General features: G+C 37.5%; 1 protein-coding gene across 8 annotated transcripts in view; it reads right to left on the bottom strand.

The window, feature by feature from the left end:
• Window positions 1-18,634, bottom strand: part of TBC1D32 (TBC1 domain family member 32) — a 261,800-nt gene that overhangs the window by 164,863 nt on the left and 78,303 nt on the right. For all 8 annotated transcript variants that reach the window (XM_054558089.2, XM_024248559.3, XM_054558087.2 and 5 more), the window contains 2 exons: window positions 11,776-11,977; window positions 11,039-11,121 (listed from right to left, as the gene is read on the bottom strand). In XM_054558089.2, coding sequence (XP_054414064.2) covers window positions 11,039-11,121; window positions 11,776-11,977 — 285 coding nt within the window. The remainder of the gene's footprint in view (window positions 1-11,038; window positions 11,122-11,775; window positions 11,978-18,634) is intronic.

Here is an 18,634-nt window from a genome sequence, read left to right on the forward strand (position 1 = left end):
AAGAAAATGAATCAATAAAAGAAGTCTACGTGACTCCTCCCAAAGAAAACAGAAGCAAAAAACTTTCAAGTTGTATCATTATATGACGTGAAAGAGTACACATATGTCCTTTGTGTTAAGCTACCAGGGCAGGTGGAGAAATACCACTAAGTGGGGGCAGGATCTGAGCTCAGACTCCTTAGGCAGGACCTGCTGTGGGGGTGGTTTTCAGGCCACTGAGGTAAAGTTCCAGAGGGGAGTATAACTGCCTCTGCTGTGCTGTGTTTTTAGTTTGAAATCCTCTACTAAGATTTGTCACTTTTTCATTTTTATTCATGCACTTATTTTCTACTCACTTATTAAATTACTTATTGGGCCAAGTGCTCTGCTGAGTTCTGAAGATACATATGAGCATATTATGTAATGTAGAATACAAATAAGTAAATATGGTATGGCAATACAGTATGCTAAATTTATATGATACGGGTAATGCAGGGTCCATTGGGAGCCAACTTGTGGGAGAGGTCTTTCTAGAAGTTATTGTCCAATACATTGTAAAGAATATATAGCTTAATACAAAGGACATAAACTTTTCAGAGCTTTATGGCCTTGCCCATCACCTAAGAAATCAGAACACTTGTCCTGGCCAACTTAGAGCAAGCTTAAAACTCACTGCTACTATCACAGCTGGTACTCTTCTTGCAAGTGCCACTTCCTGGCTGGAGGCCAACCAACTCAGGCCATTACAGCACCTCACTGCAGAGTAACACTGTGCCTAGGAAGGAGAAAATGGCTGTGGGACCTCAGCTAACACCACTGCCTGCAACACCCTGGCTAGCCAGAAGTCCTGAGTCTGTCCACATGACAAATCACTACAATTATAACCCACCTTCAAGAAAGCCAGCACATTAAGCCTATCTACAACCAAGGAATCAGAGAGTCTACATCTACCACAGCAGGTGCTGGTATCCACTGCTGGGAGACTTGAAGACAGGTCACATCACTGAATCCTTTGCAGATATTCCCAGCACCAGCCTGGAGCCTGGCAGCCCTAGTGGGTGGCTAGACCCAGAAGAGCAATAACAATCACTGCAGTCCAGCTCTCAGGAAGTCCCATTCTTAGAGTAAGGAGGAGAGCACCACATCAAGGGAACACCCTATGGGATAAAAGAATCTGAATGGCAGGCCTTGAATTCCAGATCTTTCTGCTGGTGGGAAATTTCTTACATCACAAACATAATTGCCGTGCTAGGCACAGTAAGGAAAGTCTACCTCTCTATCCAACAGGCAGACAGCCTCTGTGATAATGGTCTTGGAGAAGGGGTCCTTGGTCCCCCCTGGTACATTACTGCAGACACAGCTGAGCCTTCTTTCATGGAAACAGAGCATGGATGCACCTACAGACAGCCTTCCTAGAACAATTGAGGGTGACTTCGGCCTCACGGGAGGAGCAAACTCCCCTCCCCCCATCCCCAGATTCAGGCCTGCACAAGAGGGAGAGTGACAATTACTCCCTACTTGAAACATCAACATTCCCACAGATGAAAAGAGGTGTCTGTCTGGTCTGAATAGCTGAACACTGGAACAGTGGTGAGGCTGTAAGGTGGATAGCTTTCCTGCTGGCCTGGGAGGGAAGCTGAGGTAGCTCCTGCCCTTTGCCCTAATAAAACCTCAGTACATCTAATTGAGAGCTCCCCCAGCCACCGCCATCACAGCTGGGACCTCTGACCACTATTGGGTATTACGTCTACTCACTTGCCTTAGCTACAACTGGTGCATACCCAGGGGTGCCTCTCCTATTGACCTGAAGCCCAAATCCTCAGTAAATAAAATACTGGAGAAAAATTAAATAAATAAATAAAGTGTACAACACAGGAGAATGAGATAAGCCTCAGAAGATCCCTGCCATTCCAATCCTGCCGGAGACAGTGAACTTGCCCACATACCAAGTATATAACTACTACAACCAGCATCTGGGAAAGACAATGCACAAAGATTCTCTATAACTAAGGAAATCACACCGACTCTTCAACCTAAAAGCACAAAGAATTGAATTAGGCTAAAATGAACAATAAACATTAAAGTCAGATCCTTAAGAGAAAAAAAAATTTTTTTAATCCAATCAAAAATAAATTCAAAAACAAGTTGAAGAAATAGTCTACCCAAATGAAAAAAGTAATTCTGGTAATTTGACATAAAAGGGTTCTGTAACACCCCCAAAAGGTCACACTAGGCCACAGCAATGGATCCAAACCAAGAAGAAATCTCTGAAATGCCAGGTAAATAATTCGGAAGGTTGACTATTAAGCTACTCAAGGAGGTAACAGAGAAAGGCAAAAAACAAGTTAAAGAAATTTAAAAAACAATCCAGTATATTAAAGAAAACTTTTCCAGAGAAATAGATATAATAAAGAAAAAAAATCACAATTTCTGGAAATGAAAGACACACAGGGACATACAAAATACAGTGGAAAGTTTCAACAACAGACTAGAACAAGTAGAAGAAAGAATATGAGAGCTCAAAGAAAAGGTTTTCAAATTAACGCAGTCAGACAAAGAAAAACTCTCCAAGAAATATGGGATTATGTAAAATGGCCAAATCTATGAATAACTGGTGTTCCTGGGGCAGAAGACAAGTCCAAAAGTTTGGAAAACTCATTTTAGGGAATAATTGAGGAAAAGAAGCTCAAAGAACACCTGGGAAATTCATAGGGAAAAGTTCACCACCAAGGCACATAGTCATAAGGTTATCTAAAGTCAAGATGAAGGACAGAATCTTAAGAGCTCTGAGACAAAAGCATCAGGTAACCTATAAAAGAAAACCTATCAGACTAACAGTAGATTTCTCAGTAGAAACCTTACAAGCCAGAAGGAATTGGGGTCTTATTTGTAGCCCCCTTAAGCAAAATAATTGTCAGCCAATAATTTTGTATCCAGCAAAACTAAGCTTCATAAATGAAAGACAGATAAAATCTTTTTCAGACAAACAAATGCTAATCAAATTTGCTACCACCAAACAAGCACTAAAAGAAATGCTAAAAGGAGTTCTAAATCTTGAAATAAATCTTGATATACACCAAAATAGAACCTCCAAAGGCATAAATCTCACAGGGCTTATAAAACATAACACAATGAAAAAAAAAGTATCAAGGCAAAAACTAACCTGATGAATAAAAAAGTACCTCACATCTCAATATTAATGTTGAAAGTAAATGGACTAAATGCTCCACTTCAAAGAAACAGAGTAGGAGAATGGATAAACAACCACCAGTAAAATATCTGCTGTCTTCAAGAGACTCACTTAACACATGACTCACATAAACTTGAGGTAAAGGGGTGGAAAAAGACATTCCACACAAATAGAAACCAACAGCAAGTAGGAGTAGCTATTCTTATATCAGATAAAACAGGCTTTAAAGCAAAAAAAAAAAAAAAAGACAAAGAAGGACATTATACAATAATGGATTAGTACAACAGGAAGATATTAAAATCCTAAATTTATATGCACCTAACACTGGAGCTCCCACATTTATAAAACCATTACTACTAGACCTAAGAAATGAGACTGACGACAACACAGTAATATTGGGAGACTTTAATACTCCACTGACAGCACTAGACAGGTCATCAAGACAGAAAGTCAACGAAGAAAAAATGGACTTAAACTATACCCTACAACAAATGAACTTACCAGATATTTACAAAACATTCTACCCAACAACTGCAGAATATACATTCTGTTCATCAGCACATGGAACATTCTCCAAGACAGACCATATGATAAGCCACAAAACAAGTCTCAGCAAATTTAAGAAAATCAAAATTATACCAAGTACTCTCTCAGACTGCAGTGGAATAAAATTGGAAATCAACTCCAAAAGGAACCCTCAAAACTATACAAATATATGGAAATTAAACAATCTTTTCTCGAATGATTTATGGTTTAACAAAATCAACATAGATATTAAAAAATCATTTGAAATGAATGATAATAGTGACACAACTTGTCAAAACACCTGGGATACAACAAAAGCAGTGTTAAAAGGAAAGTTCATAGAATTAAATGCCTACACCAAAAAGTCTGAAAGAGCACAAGTAGACAACCTAACATCACACCTCAAGGAATTAGAGAGACAAGAACAAACTAAACCCAAACCCAGCAGAAGAAAAGATATAACCAAGATCAGAACAGAATTAAATGAAATTGAAAGAAAAAAATACAAAAGATAAATGAAGGAAAAAGCTAGTTTTCTGAAAAGATAAAATTGATAATCATTAGCAAGATTAACCAAGAAAAGAGCAGATCCAAATAAGCTCAATTAGAAATAAAACTGGAGTTATTACAGCCAATATCACAGAAATATAAAATATCATTCAAGGCTACTATGAACACCTTTATGTGCACAAACTAGAAAATCTAGAGGAGATAAATAAATTTGTGGAAATAAACAACCACCCTAGATTAAATTAAGAAGAAACAGAAACCCTGAACAGACCAATAACAAGCAACAAGATTTAATCAGTAATAAAAAAAAATTGCCAACAGAAAAAAGTCCAGGACTAGATAAATTCATAGCTGAATTCTATCAGACATTCAAAGAGAAATAGTACTAATCCTACTGAAACTATTCCAAAAGATAAAGAGAGAATCCTTCCTAAATCTATGAAGCCAGTATCACCCTAATACCAAAACACAAAACGACATAACATAAAAAGAAAACTAGACCAATATCTCTGATAAACACAGATGCAAAAAAAATCCTCAAAATAATACTTGCTACTCAAATCTAACAACATATCAAATAGGTAATATATCATGATCAAGATAGGTAATATATCATGATCATGATGTAGGGATGGTTTAACATACACACAAGTCAGTAAATATGATATATCACATAAACGGAATTAAAAACAAAACCCATATTATTATCTCAATAAAAACAAAAAACGCATGTGATAAAATCTAGCACTCCTTTAGAATAAAACCCTTAACAAAATAGGCATAGACGGGACTTACTTCAAAGTAATAAAAGCCATACAGAACAAACCCACAGCCAACATCATGGAGAATCGGAAAAAATTGAAAGCATTCCCCCTGAGAGCTGAAAAAAGACAAGGATACCCACTTTCACCACTTCTATTTGACATAGCACTAGAAGTTCTAGCCAGAGCAATCACACAAGAAAAAGAAATAAAGGGCATCCAAACTAGAAAAGAGGAAGTCAAACTGTCACTTTCTGCTGATTATATGATCATATACCTCAAAAACTCTAAAGACTCATCCAAAAAGCTCCTAGATCTGATAAATAAATTCACTCAAGATTCAGGATACAAAATCAATGTACACAAATCAGTAGCACTGCTATACATCAGCAACAACCAAGCTGGGAATCAAATTAAAAACTCAATCCCTTTTACAACAGCTAAAAAACAAAAACAAAACAAAACAAACTTCAGGAATACACTTAACCAAGGAAGTAAAGAGCTCTACAAAAAAAACACTACAAAACACTGCTGAAACATATCACAGATGACACAAACAAATGAAAACACATCCCATGCTCATAGATTGGTAGAATCAATATTATGAAAATGATCATACTGCCAAAAGCAATCTACAGATTCAATGCAATTCCCATCAAAATACCACCATCATTCTTCACAAAACTAGAAAAAACAATCTCAAAATTCATATGGAGCCAATAAAGAGCCCACATAGCCAAAGCAAAACTAAGCAAAAAGAATAAATCTGAAGGCATCTCATTACCCACGTTCAAATTATTATACAAGGCTATAGTTACCAAAACTGCATGGTACTGGTATACAAATAGGCAAGTACGAATACTAGCAGAGATATAAAGAGAAGCTGGTACCATTCCTTCTGCAATATTCCAAACAATAGAAATAGAGGGACTACTCCCTAACTCATTTTATGAGGCCAGCATCATCCTGATACCAAAACCTGGCAGAAACACAATAAAAAATGAAAATTTCAGGCCAATATCCCTGATGAACATGGATGTGAAAATCCTCAATAAAATACTGACAAACGAAATCCAGCAGCATATCAAAAAGCTTATCCACCATGATCAAGTCGGCTTCATCCCTGGGATGCAAGGATGGTTCAACATATGCAAATAAATAAAAGTAATCCATCAAATAAACAGAACCAATGACAAAAATCACATGATTATCTCAATAGATGCAGAAAAAGCCTTCGATAAAATTCAACACCGCTTTATGCTAAAAACTCTCAATGAACTAGGTATTGATGGAACATATCTCAAAATAATAAGAGCTATTTATGACAAACTTACAGCCAATATCACACTAAATGGGCAAAAACTGGAAGCGTTCCTTTTGAAAACTGGCAAAAGACAAGGGTGGTCTCTCTCACCATTCCTACTGAACATAGTATTGGAAGTTCTGGCCAAAGCATTCAGGCAAGAGAAAGAAATAAAAGGTATTCAAATAGAAAGAGAGGAAGTCAAATTGTCTCTGCAGATGACATGATTATATATTTAGAAAACCTCATCACCTCAGCCCAAAAACTCTTTAAGCTGATAAGCAACTTCAGCAAAGTCTCAGGATACAAAATCAATGTGCAAAAATCACAGGCATTCCTATATACCAATAAGAGAGAGTCAAATCATGAGTGAACTCCCATTCACAACTGCTACGAGGAAAATAAAATATCTAGGAATACAACTTACAAGGGACATGAAGGACCTCTTCAGGGAGAACTACAAACTACTACTCAAGGAAATAAGAGAGGAGACAAACAAATGGAAAAACATTCCATGCTCATGAATAGGAAGAATCAATACTGTGAAAATGGCCATACTGCCCAAAGTTATTTGATTCAATGCTATTCCCATCAAGCTACCATGGACTTTCCTCATAGAGTTAGAAAAAACTACTTTAAATTTCATATGGAACCAAAAAAGAGCCCACTTAGCCAAGACAATCCCAAGCAAAAAGAACAAAGCTGGAGGCATCATGCTACCTGACTTCAAGCTATACTACAAGGCTACAGTAACCAAAAGAGATATATAGATCAATGGAACAGAACAGAGGCCTCAGAAATAACACCACATATCCATAACCATGTGATCTTCGACAAACCTGACAAAAACAAGCAATGGGGAAAGGATTCCCTACTTAATAAATGGTGCTGGGAAAACTGGTAGCAATATGCAGAAAACTGAAACTGAACCCCTCCCTTACACCTTATACAAAAATTAACTCAAGATGGATTAAAGACTTAAACATAAAACCTAAAACCATAAAAACCATAGAAGAAAACCTAGGCAATACCGTTCAGGACATAGGCATGGGCAAAAACTTCATGACTAAAACACCAAAAGCAATTGCAACAAAAGCCAAAATTGACAAATGGGATCTAATTAAACTACAGAATTACTGCAAAGCAAAAGAAACTATCATCAGAGTGAACAGCAACCTACAGAATGGGAGAAAATTTTTGCAATCTATCCATCTGACAAAGGTCTAATATCCAGAATCTATAAGCAACCTAAGGAAATTTACAAGAAAAAACAACCCCATCAAAAAGTGGGCAAAGGATATGAACAGACACTTCTCAAAAGAAGACAGCCAACAAACATATGAAACATATTTATGCGGCCAAGAAACGTATGAAAAAAAGTTCATCATCACTGGTCATTAGAGAAATGCAAATCAGAACCACAATGAGATACCATCTCAAGCTAGTTAGAATGACAATCATTAAAAAGTCAGGAAAAAACAGGTGCTAGAGAGGATGTGGAGAAATAGGGATGATTTTACACTGTTGGCGGAAGTGTAAATTAGTTCAACCATTGTAGAAGACAGTGTGACGATTCCTCAAGAATCTAGAACCAGAAATACCATTTGACCTCTCAATCCCATTACTGGGTATATACCCAAAGGATTATGAATCATTCTACTATAAAGACACATGCACACATATGTTTATTGCAGCACTGTTCACAATAGCTAAGACTTGGAACCAATGCAAATGCCCATCAATGATAGACTGGATAAAGAAAATGTGGCACATACACACCATGGAATACAGCCATAAAACGAATGAGTTCATGTCCTTTGCAGGGAGATGGATGAAGCTGGAAACCATCATTCTCAGCAAACTAACACAGGAACAGAAAACCGAACACTGCATGTTCTCACTCATAAGTAGGAGTCAAACGATGAGAACACATGGACACAGGGAGGAGAATATCACACACCAGGGCCTCTCACGGGGTGGAGAGCCAGGGGAGGGAGAGCATTAGGACAAATACCCAATGTATGCAGGAATTACAACCTAGATGACGGGTTGATGGGTGCAGCAAACCACCATGGCACATGTATACGTATGTAACAAACCTGCATACTCTGCACATGTATCCCAGAACTTAACGTATAATAAATAAAAAAATAAAAATAGACATGTAGACCAATGGGACAGAATAGAGAACCCAGAAATAAAGCCAAATACTTACAGCCAACTGATCTTCAACAAAGCATAAAAAAAAAAAAATCATTAATTGGGGAAAGGACATTATTTAATAAATGGTGCTAGGAAAACTGGCAAGCCACATGTAGAAGAAAGAACCAGATCCTCATCTCTCACCTTATATAAAAATCAACTCATGATGGATCAAAGACTTAATCCATCTTTGGATTATGATTTCATAAAATCATAAAAATTATAGAAGATAACATTGGAAAAACTCTTCTGGGCATTAGCTTAGGCAAAGAATTCATGACTAAGACCCCAAAAGCAATTGCAACAAAAACCAAAATAAATAAATGGGACATAATTAAACTAAAAAGCTTCTGCACAGCAAAAGAAATAAGCAGAGTAACCACAACCCAAAGTGGGAGAAAATATTCACAAACTATGCAATGTCTAACAAAGGACTAATTTCCAGAATCTACAAAGAAGTCAAAGAAATCAGCAAGAAAACAAAAAATAATCTCATTAAAAAGTGGGCAAAGGACATGAAGAAAGAATTCTCAAAACATACAAACAGCCAACAAGCATTTGAAAAAAAATGTTCAACATCACTAATCATCAGGGAAATGCAAATTAAAACCACTTATTCCAGCAAGAAAAAAAGGCCATGATTAAAAAGTCAAGGCTGGCGCGGTGGCTCACGTCTGTAATCCCAGCACTTTGGGAGGTCGAGGCGGGTGGATCACGAGGTCAGGAGATCAAGACCATCCTGGCTAACATGGTGAAACCCCGTCTCTACTAAAAATACAAAAAGATTAGCCGGGCGTGGTGGCAGGCGCCTGTAGTCCCAGCTACTCAGGAGGCTGAGGCAGGAGAATGGCATGAATCTGGGAGGTGGAGCTTTCAGTGAGCTGCGATCACGCCACTGCACTCCAGCATGGGCGACAGAGCAAGATTCCCTCTCAAAAAAAAAAAAAAAAAAAAGTCAAAAAATCAATAGATGTTGGTATGGATGTGGTGGGACACTTTTACACTGCTGGTGGGAATGTAAACTAGTACAACCACTATTGAAAACAGTATGGAGATTCCTTAAAGAACTAAAAGCAGAACTACAATTTGATCCAGCAATCCCACTACTGGGTATCTCAGCCAAAGGAAAAGAAGACATTATATGAAAAAGACATAGGCACAAGCATGTTTATAGGAGCACAATTCACAATTGCAAAGATACGAAACCAATCTAAGTGCCCATCAACCAATAAGTGAATAAAGAAAATGTGGTACATACACGCCACGGAATACTACTCAGTCATTAAAAAAAAAAAAAAAAAGGAAATAATGTCTTTTGCACCAAGTTGGATGGAGCTGGAGGCCGATTTTTCTAAGTTAAGTAACTCAGAAATAAAAATCCAAATGTCATATGTTCTCACTTATAAGTGGGAGCTAAGCTCTGAGGATGCAAAGGCATAAGCATGATATAATGGACTCTGTGGGTACAGGAGGAAAATTTGGAAGGGGGGTAAGGGATAAAAAATTACATATTGGGTACAGTGTACGCTGCTTGAGTGATGGATGCACAGAAAGCTCAGAAATCACCGCTGAAGAATGCATCCATGTAAACAAAAGCACCTGTACCCTGAAAACTATTGAAATAAAAATTGAAATAACACTGAAATTAAAAAGGAAAATTAATTATTAAAAAATGAGATCTAAAAATTAGCTCAAAAATAAACTATAGAAATGTATTTTTCTCACACTTTAATGCAAAAAACAAAGCAGCTAATTGTGTGACAACTACATTAGAAAATAAATTATAGCAAATGTTTAGGGAATTAACTATTTGTGAACCATTACACTGTTAAGGAAATGCAGAAGGCTTTTTGTTTGATTGTTTTGTAAGTTAAACTACACCTACCTTAAAAAAATTCAAATTCCACTTCAACATCTCTTTAACAAAGAATAGCCCTTCAAGTTCTCCCTAATTATTATCATTTTAGACTATGCCAATACTCGATTATATAATAAGAACAGAACCCAGAAAAACATGTTGCCCGAGTTTAGTTCAAAAAATCTATTTTCCCCATTAATCTGACTCTATATCCTACCGATATCTGTAAAGAAACATGGAGACATCTAAATTAAAATTTGATATAAATATTGATTTAAATAATTTTCCAAAGCCAAAACCTAATTGAAATGTACTCCCACCACATTTAGAAAAATCATATTTTAAATATAAATAGACTTCATTGGCATTTGAGAACATATTATTTCTACTAAACTCTCCAGTTAACTTTCCAACTTTAGTATTTGGTAATTCTCCAAATTTTCTGGAAACACGATAATATGTCACATTTCCTAATCTAAGATGTAAAAACAGAATGAAACAAGTATAATAAATATTGTTAGATTTTAAAAAGGTTATGAGTATTACATGATCTCTAAAGTTTTTCCAAACTAATTTTCCTTGAACCTGTATATATACATTTACCATCCTGTAAAACATTTTTGCCATAGTATTCTATTACATTTTAATAATTTTAAATTTATTTCAGCAAATATAATAAATGGATGATGACTTTCATCAATTGTACTTACATATTTTGGGATTCCTGGCTTACTGAAGAAACAGAATCAGAAACCTCTACTGGAGTAGGAATTCTTTCCGATAGCAAACTTGTCTAAAAAATAGTAGAATAATTTATATTTCTTACTGATAGCACTACTCAATATTTATATTTTTATAATTATATTTATAATTATATTTTATAATTATATTTCTTACTGATAGCACTACCCATAAGATTTCTTATGTTGCATTTTTGTTTTATCCTTAATGTTATTAAAATCAAAATTATCTTCAAATTTTAAATTATTTGGTTGTTAATGAAATATCATATAACATATTTGACAAATAAACCATATCAAATGGGGCGAAAAGACTTAGTTGTCCAATGATACACACATATGTGGCTATTGCTACATTACAATCTCTAGAATCCACAACAAAAACCCAGCTGTCTCTAAAAATTACTTTAAAATAACTCCCAAAGAGTCTTAGTCTATGTAAGGAAAATCAACCTAAAGCCTCATCTATGAGAAGAAAAGAATCTGTAGTACCCATTTAAGTCTTAGAACTTTGTCCCACTGGGAAAGGAGATACTGCAGTCATCCTGTGCCACATTAAGATGCATTATGTCCCCTAGAGTACTGTGATGCTAAAGAAGTCATATTGGCCCCAGTTAAATATTTCACCCAAAGTACAACACTATAATGGTGCTTATATTTGAAATAAAGATTTGCAGGGAGGAAAAATGAAGGTTGAAAATGCTTACCTTTTTCCACGCCTTTGCTATAGATTCATGCAAATTGTAAGTGATTAACACCTGCAAGCCTTCACATGTACTATATATGTGACGACACACAGAAATAAAAGCTCCTTTAACCACAGGCAACATTTCTGATCCAGAAAATACAGAAATATCTTCATCAAGAAGTTTTTTTGAAAACTGGGCAATTATATGAGCACCTGTAGGACTAAAAGATGATACCTGAAAGTGATTCCAAGGTTATATTAATCTTGACTTCATAAAGCTCTACCAAAAAGGCTAGTCTTGTCACAAAAACTCTTCATTTGCTTGACTCCCTTTTAGTCCTCCTCTAACTTTTCTCAGACATGTCAATATTCATGTTCCCACCCATGCGCAGATGTCTAGTAATGAGAACAGTTTCGGTGGGATGGAAGGAAAAAATATAGAGACAGGGAAAAAGCAGGAAAACTTTACAATTAAAAGATTATAGACGCATTGAGACCACGGCCATGTAGATAAGTATTGTCAATTCTACAGTGAAAACATAATCCTAAATGCTCCATTCCTAGCACTTATTGACACATTCCCCATCCCATTAACAGGACTTAGTTCCCCTATATCAAAGGCTGAGAAACTTTTTTTTTTCTTTTTTTTTTTTTTTTTTAGATGGAGTGTCCTCTGTCAACCGGACTGGAGTGCAATGGCACGGTCTTGGCTCACTCTGCCTGCCGGGTTCAAGCGATTCTCCTGCCTCAGCCTCCTGAGTAGCTGGGATTACAGGCGCATGCTACCATGCCTGGCTAATTTTTGTACTTTTTTAGTAGAGACGGGGTTTCACCATATTGGCCAGACTGGTCTCGAACTCCTGACCTCAGGTGATACACCCGCGTCAGCCTCCCAAAGTGCTGGGATTACAGGTGTGAGCCACCATGCCCGGCTGGCTGAGACACTTTTAAAAGTAATAATAGATACGTACTTAATAAATGTTCAGAATTTACACAAGTTCAATGGTGCGCATTAGATTGTTGTAGTTACAGGTCCTAATATTTTTCCCTATGCCACTGATTTGTTGGAAAAACAGTCATGTTTATTTCGATAACTACTTTACCATGGTGTCATTTAACTTTTTTCTCTTGTTCTCCATACATCCTATAAAGTGATCATTAGATCTAGAGAATTATTTAAAGTTTAATTTCTGTTGTTTCCTTTCCTTTTTTTTCCTTGGTAAAATAACTTCATAGTTGGTTGCCGCTGTCTGCCTCCTATTGCATGAAGCACTATCTGGATGTCTCAATTTTTGTGGTGTTAAAGATCATTGGTCAGATGGTATCACACTGACCTCTCTAGTATGTAGTCCTCCCCACCAACCTTTCACCTAATGATTTTAGCATCCATTAATGATCATTTCCTACATCCACTATTTCACTAAGGATTACCAAATTATGATTTTTCTGATATTATCATTTATTTTGCATTTATTAGCTAGAATTCTTCTGTGAAGAACTTTTCCTCAGTAACGTTTTAGTTACACTAAAATACAGTTTGTACAGAAAAGGCTGGAAAAAAATGCTTAAATTTTCTTTTTATCAATTTGCATACTAATAACTTGGCGTCCTAGTGACTTCAGCAGGTAACTGATAAAGTGTATTTTTTGTTTGTTTTCTATTTTAGTGCCTTTTCAAACCCATGTTTTTTTTATATACTTTATGTATGTCAATCCATTGCAGTCATTATTTTTCTGATTCTCAAATCGTCCATCTTAAGCCAGCAGGAGGCCCCTTCTGGTTGGCTCTGGGATACTTTTGACACTATCCCATTGGTCTTAGATAGCTTCTAAAATGGTAAGATATCCCAGGATCATCCTCCATACTTCCTGGCCCAGACCCAGAATCAGCCACTCCTGTCTCTTCTTAGAACAAAAAGATATTTAGACAATACAGATAACAGCTCACAGCAAAGCAGTTGCTACTATTCCAGTGATAGTGCTGGGAAAAATATAACTTAAGAGAAAAATAAGTTCATAATTTTATTTCTATTATGAATTGAAGATTTAGGTTTCTTATTTAGCTTCTTTATACTTTTATCTTTCTCTCTTATATTGAAAATCTTAGTTCCTTATGACATTACCATAATTACTTATTTGCTCTATGTTATAATTATGTATAACAATTTCAAAACAGCAACAGCAATATTACTTCTAAACATATACTAAATGCAGTTTAAGATTACTTTGAGGAATTTTTTTTAACCTTAGAATATATCCCACTGGAAATTTTCAATCAAAATTAGATTATTTGAAGTAATTCTTTTCTCTCATGAAGTAATTCTTTTCTCATGAGTATGTCACTAACTTGATTGATATTTAAACTTACTAATCCCTTTGTTTGCAGCTTTTAAATACTGTGGCTTCATTTTTTCTTTTTTTTTTTTGTTTTTGTTTTACATTTAGTATGTAAACAGCAAAATGAGTCCAAAGTCAAATCTAAGTATAATCAAGGTATAATCCTAGATATCTTGTTTCCATATCTGTTTCTCCACATTTTTCTCTCCCCTCTCCTAAAATCAACCATTTTCATTAGTTTTCACTTCGTCCATTCTTCATTCTCTTTTAAAAATATAAACAAATATGATCATTCATATTTCTTTGTACCATACAAAAGGTAGCATTCTATTAACATTCTTCTGTTTTCCTTTATTCACTTAACAACATATCCTGAAAATAACTCCACAGAAGTACACAAAAATATTCCCTTTTATAGACAGCTCAGTGCTCCATTGTGTAAACATAATTCAATCAACTAGCCTCTTCTTATTGAACATTTGAGATGATTCCAGTCTTCCATTAATATAAATAATCAGAATCTATACTTTTAATTGGACCATGAAGATTCAGAATAAAATCTAATATTTTATGCCTTATCTGTTTAACTTCAATGTGAGGGAGACTTTCTTTAATATCAAAAAAAAAAAAAAAGAAGAAAGAAAGAAAAGAAGAAAGAAAAAAGAGCCAGGTGCAGTGGTTCATGACTGTAATCCCAGCACTTTCAGAGGCAAAGTCGGGTGGATCACTTGAGGTCAGGAGTTCGAGACCAGCCTGGACAACATGGCGAAACTCCATCTCTACTAAAAATACAAAAATTAGCCCAGCACGGTGATGCACACCTATAGTCTCAGCTACTCTGGAGGCTGAGGCAGGAGAATCGCTTGAACCCGGGAGGTGGAGGTTGCAGTGAGCAGAGATCGTGCAACTGCCTCCAACCTGGGCAGCAGACTGAGACTCCACCTCAAAAAAATAAAAAAAAGAAAAAGAAAAAAATGAAAAAAAATAAAAAAATAAAAAGAACCCAGATCTCATAAAGATAATGATTGGGAAAAATTTGACTACATGTAAATTAATAATATCTATACAGAAAAAAAATACTTAAATAGGGTTAAGTGGTAGACAATAAAAAGAAGTCTTGGAACTCATGACAAAGAATTAGTCTTCCTAATTTTAAAAACAGTTGTTATTGATAAAGACCTCTAGTTAAATATGGCAGACTGAACATATACATTCACTGTTCCCTTCATAAATACTAAAATTCAAAGTAAAAGGATTTTCCAGTAGGCAATAAAACCCCCAAAGACAAGGAGAATGGAAAGGATGTGGTAGTAAAATTTTAGAACCTGGAAATCAAAATAACAAGCAGTAATTCAGGACATAGAGAAACCTCAATTATCAGCCACAATGTGAAAAACAGAATAAACCTGATTCATTTTATAGAACCTCTCAAAAAACTCAAGAATTGGTGGTAACAAATATCTCTAAATTGGGGGGTAAAAGTGAAATTGAAAACAGAAGAGCTGCATGAAAGCCAGTTTAAGGAGTCTGACCTCCAGATTCCCTTCCACATTTCATGCAGCTAACCCAGTGTGCTTCTTGAAAGGTAGGCAGAGCTCAAGAAATAGAAGACAACAGAGGATATCACAGGATTCAATCGAAGTTTATATACTAACGCTTGAGACCCATCACCATTTCCACCCAGCCTTCTTCTCCCACTAGGCTTATATTCCTCAGGCAGCTAACAGTAAGAGGTTTCTCTATGGAATCCCATAAGAACAAAGGAAAAATCAAATATACTGACATTAGGGGCTCCCAAACAAAATGCCCCAGAAAGGGCCCACTAAAGTAAAGACCACAAATTACAAGTCCCATTTTCTTGCATCGTTTCCAAGCATCTTCTTACTGACTTTAAAATATTTGAATAAACCTCCAATTTAAAAAAGACCATGATGAGAAATACAGAAAGCAATTTAGAAGGAAAAAAGAAAATATGACAGATTAAAGCTTTATTATCTTTATGTAGGTAAAAAGAACTTATACTCAAAAAAAATGGGGGCAGGAGGCAAATGGCCAACTAGAAGCAGCGGCCATCAGAGGCTCCCACTGAAAAGAACCAAAACAGCATTTGAATCCTGCACTGGCAACTGAGGTATCCAGGTTTTATCATCGGAACTGACTAGACAGCTGGCGTGACCCATGGAGAGGAAGGAAAAGCAGGGTGGTACGGCAGCCCACCTTAGATCTACACAGGGCAGGGAGCCGCCTCCCCTCAGCCAAGTGGGGCGGTGAGTGAGCACACTACCCAGCCTGGGAAGCTGTGCTTTTCCATGGAACTGTGCTGCCCATGGTTCAGAAGATCCCACTGATGAGCCCACGCCACTAAGGCCTTCGGTCCAAACCACAGAGCCATGCAGATTCTCAACAGCCACTCGGCTGGAATCATCCTAGGCCTGCCAAGTTCCTGGAGGGAGGGGTGGCCAATCACCACTGCTGCTGCTGATTGCTGTCTAAGCCATCTGAGCTCACTGAGGGACAGGCAGAGCCAACACTGCTGCAGCTAGCTACCTAAGACACTAAGCTCCCATGGGCAAACGGCTGCAGCTATCACCATAGCTCCAGGCCGTGCTTTTCCCTGCTAGAGCCAGGGAAATTCAGGAGGCTGAATGGCTTGGTCCCAAGAGGTATTCCCCGACAGTGCAGCACACCAGCTGTGGCAGATCTTGGCCAGACTGCCTCTTCAGAACGGATGCTGACTCAACCCTCCTCACTGGGTGGAGCCTCCCTACAGGAACTCCAACAACTCCAGCCAGTGGCTCAGGGACAGAACTCTGATCTCCCTGGCCTGAGCCCCTAGAAGAAGGGGTGACCATAGTCTCCATGGAACAGCAAACTTAGTCATTCCTCCTGCTAGCTCTGAGGAATCTGGGCAGTCCAGAAGAGTTGGTTTCCCCCCAGTGCAGCATACCCCCTCTGCCAAGGAGCAGTCAAAGTGGGTCCTGGTTCCCATGCCCCCCAGCTGGGTGAGACACCCCAAAAGGGGTCACCAGACACCATATACAGGAGCGTTCCTACTGGCATCAGGTTGGTGCCCCTCAAGGTCAGAGATCCCAGAGGAAAGAGCCAGGCACCCATCTTTGCTGTTCTCCAGCCTCCTCAGGTGACATCTCTAGGTGTGGAAGTGAACCAGATGAATAGGGCCTGAAGTGAACCCCCAGCAAACCACAGCAGCCCTACAGAAGAGGGACCTGACTATTGAAAGAAAAACAAACAGAAAGCTACAACAACAGCATCAACTAAAAAAATCCTCAAAAAAACCTCATCCAAGCGTCAGCAGCCTCAAAGATCCAAAGTAAACAAACTCATGAAGATGAGAAAGAATCAATGAAAAAAATGCTGAAAACCCAAAAGGCCAGATTGTCTCTTTTCCTCCAAATGATCACAACACCTCTCCAGCAAGGGCACAGAACTGGACGGAGGATGAGATGGATGAATTGACAGAAGTGGGCTTCAGAAGGTAGGTAATAACAAACTTCAATGAGGTAAAGGAGCATGTTCTAACCCAATGCAAAGATGCTTAGAACCATGATACTAGGTTACAGGAGCTGCTAACTAGAATAACCAGCTTAGAGAGGAACATAAATGACCTGATGGAGTTGAAAAACACAACACGAAAACTCTGTGAATCATACACAAGAATCAATAGCCAAATCAATCAACTGGAAGAAAGAATATCAATGTTTGAAGACTATCTTGCTGAAATAAGGCAGGCTTAGAGAAAAAAGAGTAAGAAGTAATGTACAAAACCTACAAGAATTATGGGACTATGTAAAAAGACTGAACCTATGACTGATTGGAGTACCTAAAAGAAATGGGAAGAATGGAACCAAGCTAGAAAACACACTTCAGGATATCATCCAGGAGAACCTCCCCAACCCAGCAGGACAGGCCAACATTCAAATTCAGGAAATACAGAGAACCTCACTAAGATACTCCATGAGAAGATCAACCACAAAACACATAATCATCAGATTCTCCAAGGTTGAAATGAAAGAAAAAATGTTAAGGGCAGCCAGAAAGGCCAGGTCACCTACAAAGGGAAGCCCATCAGACTAATAGCGGATATCTCGCAAAAAATCTACAGGCCAGAAGAGAATAGAGGCCAATATTAAATACTTTTTTCTTTTTTTTTTTGAGACAGCGTCTTGCTCTGTCACCCAGGCTGGAGTGCAGTGGCATGATCTCCACCCACTGCAACCTCCTCCTCCCAGGTTCAAGGAATTCTCCTGCCTCAGCCTCCTGAGTAGCTGGGACTATAGGCATGTGCCACCATACCTGACTAATTTTTCTATTTTTAGTAGAGACAGAGTTTCGCCATGTTGGCCAGGCTGGTCTCGAACTCCTGACCTCAGGTGATCTGCCTGCCTCAACCTCCCAAAGTGCTAGGATTACAGGCATGAGCTATGGCACCCAGCCATTCAACACTCTTCAAGAAAAAAATTTTCAACCCAGAATTTCATATCTGGCCAAACTAAGCTTCATAAATAAATAAAATCCTTTACA

This window comes from Pongo abelii, chromosome 5, assembly GCF_028885655.2.
Source record: "Pongo abelii isolate AG06213 chromosome 5, NHGRI_mPonAbe1-v2.0_pri, whole genome shotgun sequence".
Classification (NCBI taxonomy): Eukaryota; Metazoa; Chordata; class Mammalia; order Primates; family Hominidae; genus Pongo; species Pongo abelii.